The 9617-nt window shown below is 32.4% G+C and overlaps 1 protein-coding gene across 1 annotated transcript; it reads right to left on the bottom strand.

The window, feature by feature from the left end:
• On the bottom strand, positions 2763-8078 carry LOC109727171. The gene is made up of 8 exons (XM_020257115.1): positions 8066-8078; positions 7767-7963; positions 6861-6944; positions 6096-6362; positions 5616-5789; positions 4825-4878; positions 4164-4310; positions 2763-3355 (listed from the first exon to the last, which is right to left on the bottom strand). Coding segments are annotated over exons 1-8 (1305 nt in total). The 5' UTR covers positions 8067-8078; the 3' UTR covers positions 2763-2974.

Here is a 9617-nt window from a genome sequence, read left to right as displayed (position 1 = left end):
ATATAAGAAGGATAAAAATATCAATTTATCTAATTGACTAACCAAAAAGTAAGTATTTGGATAAAAATATCAATTTATCTAATTGACTAACCAAAGAGTAAGTATTTTATCTATAGTTAACTAAAATTTTATAACGGATTCAGTAGGGACATATTTGAAAATAGAATATATTTGTAATTCGCTATGTTTACAAATAGCTACATACAATTAACCCTTATAAAAAATAAACAAAAAATTAAAAGTTAAAGATGCCTCAAATCCAAAATTAAATTTTAGAATGACCAATCTATATATAGTTGGGAAGGTCTCCACAGATTAATTAGCTAATAAATTCAGCAAAATATTACAATATTTTGAAAGGGATCGCCAACGCTTTGAGCTAGCTCGTACATTATGATTCTATGATTGATGGCAACCAATTGACTTGTATATATCAAGTCTCCGGGTATTCGTATCGGCATGTGAAACATGCCCACACGTTCTTACAAAACTGTCAACTACACTATTTTCTTTTTCTTTTGTTTTATTTTTATGCTAATAAACTTTTCTTTTTTTCTTTAAGATCTCTTGTTTCATGACTTAGTGTACATACACTCGTTAATTAATGCACGGCTAAGAAACAATTAATGCACAGCTATTGAGACTCCATTCTAATAAAATAAAACTAAGGTTCCATCGCGACAGCTCATTAGTGCTAGCTAATATGAAAAGAATAGTAAATAGCGGCGCAATTATTGTGACTCCAAATCCCAATTCAAATCATTAATTAATGCACGGCTAAGAAAAAAAAAAAAGGCAAAATTTGATCGCGAGTAACCCATCTACGGATCTACGATGTACATGAGGTCGCTATTTAAGAACATGTTTTATATTTAATAATACAAGAGCGATCCAATATATTTCAGCATTTATAAATAAAAAGTCATTAGGTATATACTAAAGCTTATGCTGAGCATTTATAAAATATATTCGTACACTTTAAAGTGTTGAATAATTAAAAGTAATAGCAAATTAATAGTTTAATAAATCAATTTGATACAATTAAAGGTTCATATGCCGATGTTTTCTTGAGCATTAGTATTTACTATATTATTAAAATATTTTATATATTAAAACTTTCTTATAGCGTGGGGGCCGAGACTTAATTACATGGAGCTTAGCTTAATTGCCTATCTATATCTTAACTTTTGTATAACACCATCGCGCGGGTAATTCAGTTGGTCGGTTCGCATCACGTGTCCGAGGTTAGTTTTAGTAATATCAGTAGAAAAAAAAATATATATATATATATATATATAGTGGACAATGCAACAGTGACGTGAGTTTAGTCGGCAATCTCGGCTATGTCTTTACTTTTTTCTGTATTCTTGNTATATATATATAGTGGACAATGGGGGCATATAAAATATACAATGCAATAATAACAAGCGACGGAGCTGGAAGACGATGTGATTCATATATGCGATAGGTGGATGGTTAATTAAAAAAGAATTGCAGAATTCGAGGCATAGTCTCCCTGTATTGGCTGCGTGCTGGTTGATTATTTGGAAGGCTAGGAACGATATGATTTTTCGAAATATCCAACTAGACCCGTGGCGGTGTACAAGTTGAAGGAGCTGCTGAAATCCTGGGAGCTATGTGCACAAACTTCTAGACGTCCTACCATCGCGTGATTTTTTTTTTTTTTTACACCCTCGATGTCTCACCCATGTAGCCTAATTCATCTTTTCAATGAATAAAGCAGATAGCGTGCTACATTTTCTCAAAAAAAAAATAATAATAACAAAATATTAGAAAAACCTTTAATTGGTATTAGATATGCATCGAACTCTTCTAGCGGCAAATTTATTTTAACTCTATAATCTAGTTTGATCGATCTAATGAATTAAGTAAGAATTATTTTTTATCTTACTATGATTATTCCTAATTTTATTGGGATATAGCCATGTACTGATATAAATGTCCTTCTTTTCGTTTTGTGGATATATAGAGTGTAATTTGGGGTTGGAATTTCACATAGAGATATTTTTTGCTCTCCACCTTTGACAAAAATAAAAATCTTCGCTCCATTTTTCCGCCATTGGCGTGTGCCAGTATTAGGCGAATGATATGTGAATTATTTGCATATCTGCTTTTTTTGTCTAGTTTTTTTTATATTTTCGCACTTGATAAATTAGATCTTTTACGCCTTTGCCATAGCAATTGACTTATGCAATTTAATTGGCATGTAATATTAAAATAAGCTCAATGGTAAATTTAATATTTTATAACCAACATTACTGATTTTTTGTAAACTTATGAAAGATATTGATTGTTCCACTGTTATTTTCCACTTAATTATAAGACGTTCATGCAATGAGGCAGTTAGTATGAGAAACTTCGGATCGAATTTTTAGTTAACAATGCAGAGGATATAAGCAAGAGGATGAATCAACATTGTCAGGAGAGGCACATAATGGGGTCACACACAAAGATATTTATTTTACTTAATCAACTTAATACACGATGAATTAGGATACGAGCAGAGATAAAAGGAGGAGCACACTAGCACAAAGGGAGTTAGCGATAATCGCCTCAACATGGTGGGTAGTTTGGCTGGAGTAGGACAGAAGAATTTTTCAGAATACCAAACGCTCGACACGTGTCATAGTGACGGAGATACGCTCGTTTAGGCACACTTGGGATTTATTTTGCTAGATTTTTCTTTTTTTTCGCTATCAAGGCCGAAGTGCCTTAATTTGTAGTCCAATTCATCTTTCTAATGAATGAAGCGGTAGTATGCTACTTTATTCTCAAAAAAATAACTTAGTACACAATGAAGAGCAAAACAAATCTAAGCACGATTACAATTTAAACATATATTCTCACACTTCACGTATATATGACAGCCATTTGCAAATTAATGCGCACATCACACTCACATTACAACCACTCACAAAAATCCACACACGCACACACACTTTGGTTTGCGCCGTCAGGGACAGTTAGGGTTTCTGCCCGGCCCGCCGTAGTAGAAGTAAGTCCCCCAGTCAGTGTTGGAGGAGACCGCGATATCGTAGCAATTGGCGTCGGTCACCAAAGGGGAGAGGGACGGTGGTGAGTAGAGGGTGTTCGCGGAGTTGACGAGCTCGACGTTGCGGAAGTAGCTGGCTTTTCGATACCCCTCCGCGGGGAAGTGGCCCGACCCCATCTGCGTCTGCGTGTGCTGCCCGTTGGCCCGCGCGTCGACGATCTCTCCCCCGTATTCCACGAATGTGGAGTAGGCCGAGAGGTGCGTGTAGAGCTTCGAGGGCCAGTAGCCTACAGTGACAGTGTTGGACCCCCAGCCTAGCCACCAATCTCCGGTCTTTGGATCCTGATCATAATTGTGATCAACTCTAATTAATATTGAATCAATATCGATATCATGAAATATAAGCAAATTAACGATCTTTTGTGTGGCAAAATGTATTTGTTGATGTTCGAGTAGAGTCTACCACCATGCTATACTTCTAGAATTTGAAATAGTACTATATATTTGGAATACGGCTAAAATTCTTAACCTTGTTGTAATATTTTGAGTGGCACCTAAACCTAAGAGGTTAAAAAGGTTGATCGCGTTAAGACTAGAATAGTCTTAGAATGAGTGACCCTCTGACCAAGTAGGGTGTCACAGTTAATATCGGAACCAATCATCGGCCGAAAATATAAGATGAGTCTTGACTGAGTCAGAGAAACATAGCGACATAACTTGGTGGAGTACAACTCTCCACAAGATCAACTAAAGGCTAGCAGGACGAGTCTTACATAACTTGGTGTGCTTATAAATGTGCTTAGGCCCGACGAGAACGTCAGTGTTTAAATAAAAGTGAAATATGACATCTATAGAATTTGAAATAGTTGTATATGTAAGATTATATTACAGAGCTAAATCTCTTAATTCGTCTCGGGCAGTGATTAGGCTTAAAAAATTAAAAAGGTTAAGCGTGTTAAGATCAGAATAGTTTTAAGATGAGTGACCTCCTGACAAGCGAGGTGCCACGTGCCATAATATCTAGAGTGGTGTTATTGAATTATTGATATCTATTCAATAGAGTAGAGATATTATTTTCATATCGAATAATTTATGACTGCATTAGAATTTATTTCGACATGTGAGTCGTGACTAGGGCCGAGAACTTTACCTTCCATACAGTAAGTGTGATTTCGAATTGATCACCATCGTATGTTGATATTGGGGCAATAGGCCCTCCAATGATTATTTGGTTGTTTGTTTGCACGAATCCTGAGCACACCAAATTGTAGCACCCAGTTTTGTTATACCCATCACTCTGTTACATCAGAAACATTATAAACTAATTAATTAGGAGATAATTAAATGTCCTTATTAAAATTAAAAATGAATGTAAAAAATTTTAGGAATATTTAGTTTTATATATGTATTGAACCTTAAAAATAGATTTCATATATATATATGCAGGAAAAAAAATATTTTTCTTTTCAATCTCTTTTTTTTTTTTGACTACTTTCTTATCTTATGTAATAGTTTGTTCCAGTGAATGTCAAAATGATAATATTAACTTTTTTGACATAATATTTTGCATCAAATAAAATGTTCTACTATATATGTGTTGGAATATTCAAATTGTATTCTTACGAAAATAATTAGACTCTTATAAGATTTTCTAAGGTTTTCTTTAAAAAAAAAAGAAAATGAACCAGATAGTTATTAAAGTTGAAATATAAAAATATGCCATTTATAGCTTAGGTAAGATCTATGTGTAATTACCGTAAAATTGAAAGGAAAAAAAAAGAACAACAAGAAAAGCAAGCATCTTCTCTCACCGTCCAGTAGATGAATAGCCTGATTTTGCTGTCTCCATAAATTGCAGGGCTAACCTAAACAATTGTTACAAAAAAAAAAAGAAAAAAAAAGAAAAAAAGATGAGAATTTATCACGCTTCATGCCTCCAAAAATTTTGAATGAATAAAATGGTATTCATCGTTAATGCATGTATAGTCCATTAATTAACAAAATGAACTTGAAGGTACTCAAAGGCATAAATTAATTAATTCGACCTCTTCTACAATAGGAATCACAAAAATCAATGAATGATAAAATGATCAATCAGTTTATGATGTTGGCAACCATATATAGATTTTTAATTTTGCTGATATCGAATTTGAAACTTTTTCTGATATAGTTTACACTTGTAGTAGTAGTAGTAGAGTAGTAGTAGTAATAGTAATAATAATTCAAGTGCTTGTAATGATAAATTAATTTGTGAGTAACAAAAGGTACATGAGAAAAGGAAACCATATTATATATGGCTCCATATTATGAAAGATGTAAAGTTGACTATATATGTAGCATATATGCTACCTTAATTTCTCAAATTTTTTTAAAAAAAACTATATATGTAGGGGTATTGTATACATTTACTTATAAATTAGGAAGTAATTTTAGCTTTCGAAGGTTGTATTTAATGCTCCATGTTAGCTTCAAATTAAAACGATTTATATAATAATTTAATTTTATTTTACTTGTTTTATATATCTTAGAGATTTTGACTTGCTTACTTTATGATCTATATATTCCATTTCAAGCTTTAAAAAAAAAAAAAAAAAAATGGTACCTGCCAACCAACTTCGATTGTGTTTAGATCTGAACCTTGGAATGATCCTGCGATAACCCAGAGCTGGGAAAGGCTAAACTCTGGTGAAACTTGGACATATGGATCCCAAAGATTGATTATGGCCCTAGCCCCGTAGTATTGCGGGTTGCTATCACTAGCATAAACTACTGCATACTGTATGAACCAATCAAAAATAATAATAAGCGCAAATGAACAAGGTTTAATTGTTAGCTAGGGATTAGATAATTAAGTAATATATCAAGAGTTTATAAATGGCTTAAGATATTTTCCGAAAAACCTAATTTGGATTTTGATGCCTATAATTAGGTTGCACGGTGAAATCGGAAAATGAATTCACCACAATCACATATTGCAATCAAATAAATCTCGTATACATATATTTAATTTCTCAAAATGTTTAAAAATAATAATTAGAAAAAAAAAAAAAATTAAGGACTTCGCATGCATGCATGTAAGCACCTCGTGTCCTTGATTATTGATCTTAGATTGTTTATAATTAGGATTCCCCACAAATGGCATGTTGGGCTTCTTCATCTTCTTGCCGAAGTGAGACAAAGATTTGGCTCGCAACACATCTTCGACCGTCGTTCTCCGTATCGGCACCGTTCCTTCCGGGCAGTGCTCGACCTGCCTCCAATATTCTTGCAAATCCCTTCTCATGACTGTGTAGTTTTTAGGCTGATCTTCACCATCTGTTTGAAATATCGGCATCTCAGGTGCCACGCTCTAGCACAAATCACACGAAAATTAATCAAGCTAGCATTTGCGTCAGAAAAACAAAATTCTCTTTTATTTTTTGTTCTGGAGAGAAAGGTACATAGTAAACTACTTGCTTAATTTATTCACTTTTAAAAAAATAAATTCAATTAGAAATGTAAAATAATTAGGTTTTGAATTTAAGATCTCGGATATCATTATTTATAAGCTCTTAGCCAATTACGACAGATACAGCTAGTATAGAAAAATAAAATTCTTGTTATTAAGACTATGCCTCGCGGTAGAGGTTTTGGTTCATGCCCTAACAGAATGTCAAAGGTAGTGCTTTTTTATACATAGGATTAGAGACTACAAATAAGATTTATTATATATCATCTAATCCTTACTCATGGGGTGATATATTATATTTCTGTCTCTCTCTCTCTCTCTCTCTCTCTCTCTCTCTCTATATATATATATATATATAAAATAAGGCAAGAAGAAATTAAGAAGGCAACAGTTTGGCACCTGAATCTTGTGGTCCTTCAGAAGTGGATGATCAAGAGCTGGTTGCTTATCTATAGGAACGCAGTCAATGATATCTCCATCTCTCTACATATAAAAATCAAACAAATCATTTAATAAGTTTTTTCTTAAAAAAAAGATATTATTGTTACATATCCAAAGGATTGATCATGCATGTAAGAAGCTATTCAAAATATACAGTCATAACACTCCCGCCCACGCATATTATGAATGCCTAGCTAAGATATACCACGTAAATTCAGACCTCTTGTAACCGAGAGGGTTTACATCTGACACTATTACTATGTTATATTAGGGGTGTCAACGAGCCGAACGCGAGAGAACACGAGCGAACTGGATAGGTTCGTGTTCGGCTCGTTTAATAAACGAGCCGACACCGAGCTGGTTCACGTAAGTTAAAAGGATTAGATTTGATATATATAAAAATTAAATTTGTAAAATCTTACTTATTAGATTTTGATCAAATGGTTGAAACTTGCATAAAAATGAGTTTTTTTTTTATAATTGAGCTTGACTTTATATTTTTATTTTACAAAAAATAAAATAATAAAAATATATAATACATATATATATAATTATTTATTTATATATATAAATATAAATTAAATAAATTATATAAATATAAAATATTTATGTATTCAAGCTCTCCTTTGTTAAACAACGTGTTCTGCTCATTTACTAAACGAGCGATTCGATTTCGAGCTCATTTCGAGCCGAACACGAGCTGGCTCGCAAATGGCGAGGTGGATTGCCACCCCTATGTTATATATCGAAAAGATTGATTTCTAAAATTTGTTGGAGAAAGGACTTAACAACTATATATATGTAGATTCCAAACTATTAGCCATCGAATTGTCTATGTACGTACATGTTTATGGATGATCTTACCTCCATGGATTTCACAGCAGGCTTATTTATCTTCTTCAAGTGCTTGTGAATCCTGGCCAACTTTATGGGAGATGGCGAATCCAAAGCCGAGACATGCGTAGGTCCATAAGGAACGTTGAAAACTACTAGTAAAACAAGAAAAGAAGCCAAAATGGGAAGAGGAATCGACATGGTAGGCCCTTCCAATCTGTTTTTCACTACAATAACCAACATATAATTTATAAGAATAATTAAAATTAACTATATATACATATATATAATCAAAGGAAATTAAAGAGAATTAAGGACACTTGCCGCACTCTTTTATAATTCTTGGTTCTAGGTATTACCATTTCCCTCGAATTGCACTAGTATTTATAGTATGGAATGTACATATTCTATGATCACCACAATATATGTCACCACATGAGGTAGAAATTAATTAATTAAACAGTTGACCTAGCTAGCAAATAGGCCAGGGATATATATTAATACTATTGGATTAATTAGTTTCTTTAGTGTTGACCTAGCCAGGTAGGTTTTTCATATTTGTTAATTAACTGGTACATATCTAAAATTTTGGACTGAGTTTTGTGGCATATATTCAATAAATTTAATTTAGATTGTTACGCCGCGTTGAATTTTAGAGGTAAAATATTCATGCCATAATTTCTTTGAGATGGTGACTAATTTTTAACAATACGCCAACACAAAAGATTTGTTTTTTCCAAAGGGTACAACAGTGATGGATTATTCTATATATTCATATTGATAATCATCAAGTAATAATTAATTAGTCGACTTAATTAATTGCGTTTACTATATCCTCCTAGATTATGTCAACGAGGGTTTTAAAGGGAGAAGAAAACGGAAAATACTACAGGCATTAAATTGATCAAATCAAAGGGGGAAAAGAAAGATCTTCGGAATGTTCTTTTTTTCTTTTTTTTTTTTTTTTGAGAAATAAGATCTTCGGAATGTTGGTTTCAAATATGATAAACAAGCATCTTAATATTGAACACTTGTTCTCGCCAATCCAAATAAAATTGTACTATCGTTCTCAATTCAAACTTAGGCCTTGGGAGCACCACAAAAGCCAAATTAGTGTTATCACTCAAAAACAATAAAAGCATGCATCTATCATCTATGTAACCCAATCGTGCAAATACCGAGTTAATTAATAAGGTTTTATTTCTCATGATATTGTTATTATTATATATATATTAGAGCTGATTTTGATATCGACAGATTAATTTATTCAATTGGTCACTATTATCTAAGTGAATTTGATCATATTCGATAAATTTTATAGATGCCTTGCGCTCAATATTGTTGAAGACACTTAAATGTGGAAGTTAATTAGTTGCAGAGACTTAGTTAGATGTGGAAGTTATATAATTAATAAGACCATCTCATTAATTATTGAATATAATTGAAGTCTCTACATTCCTTGCACTCTACAACCACTAATTGTCTCTAAAATAATGTTCTAGATAGTGTGAAACGAAGATTTGGAGAAGTAGCATGTAAAGTGGATTGAAAGAAACATCTTATTATTTTTTTATGAAAATTTTCATACATGAATTGATTGTGAACAAAAATTCTCCGAATTAAGTTCGACATTTTTCTTGTGAGAAATGGCCAATTCAATGTGGTTTACGTACTTTGGACTTTGTCTTAATGGATTGAGTTTTTATTTTATTCCTGGAGAAAAGATTGAGTTTTCTATTCTATTTTATTAGCTGAAAAAAAAGAAGAGGAGATCCCATTCGGAAAAAAATAAATAAAGAAATAAGTAAGGAAAATGACTACCAAAGTAAAAATGGTTATATATATATATATATATATATATATATATATATATATATATAT

This window comes from Ananas comosus, linkage group 22, assembly GCF_001540865.1.
Source record: "Ananas comosus cultivar F153 linkage group 22, ASM154086v1, whole genome shotgun sequence".
In the NCBI taxonomy this organism is placed as follows: domain Eukaryota; kingdom Viridiplantae; phylum Streptophyta; class Magnoliopsida; order Poales; family Bromeliaceae; genus Ananas; species Ananas comosus.
The sequence above is the reverse complement of the archived record's forward strand: the minus strand, read 5'-3'. Positions and strand labels throughout refer to the sequence as shown.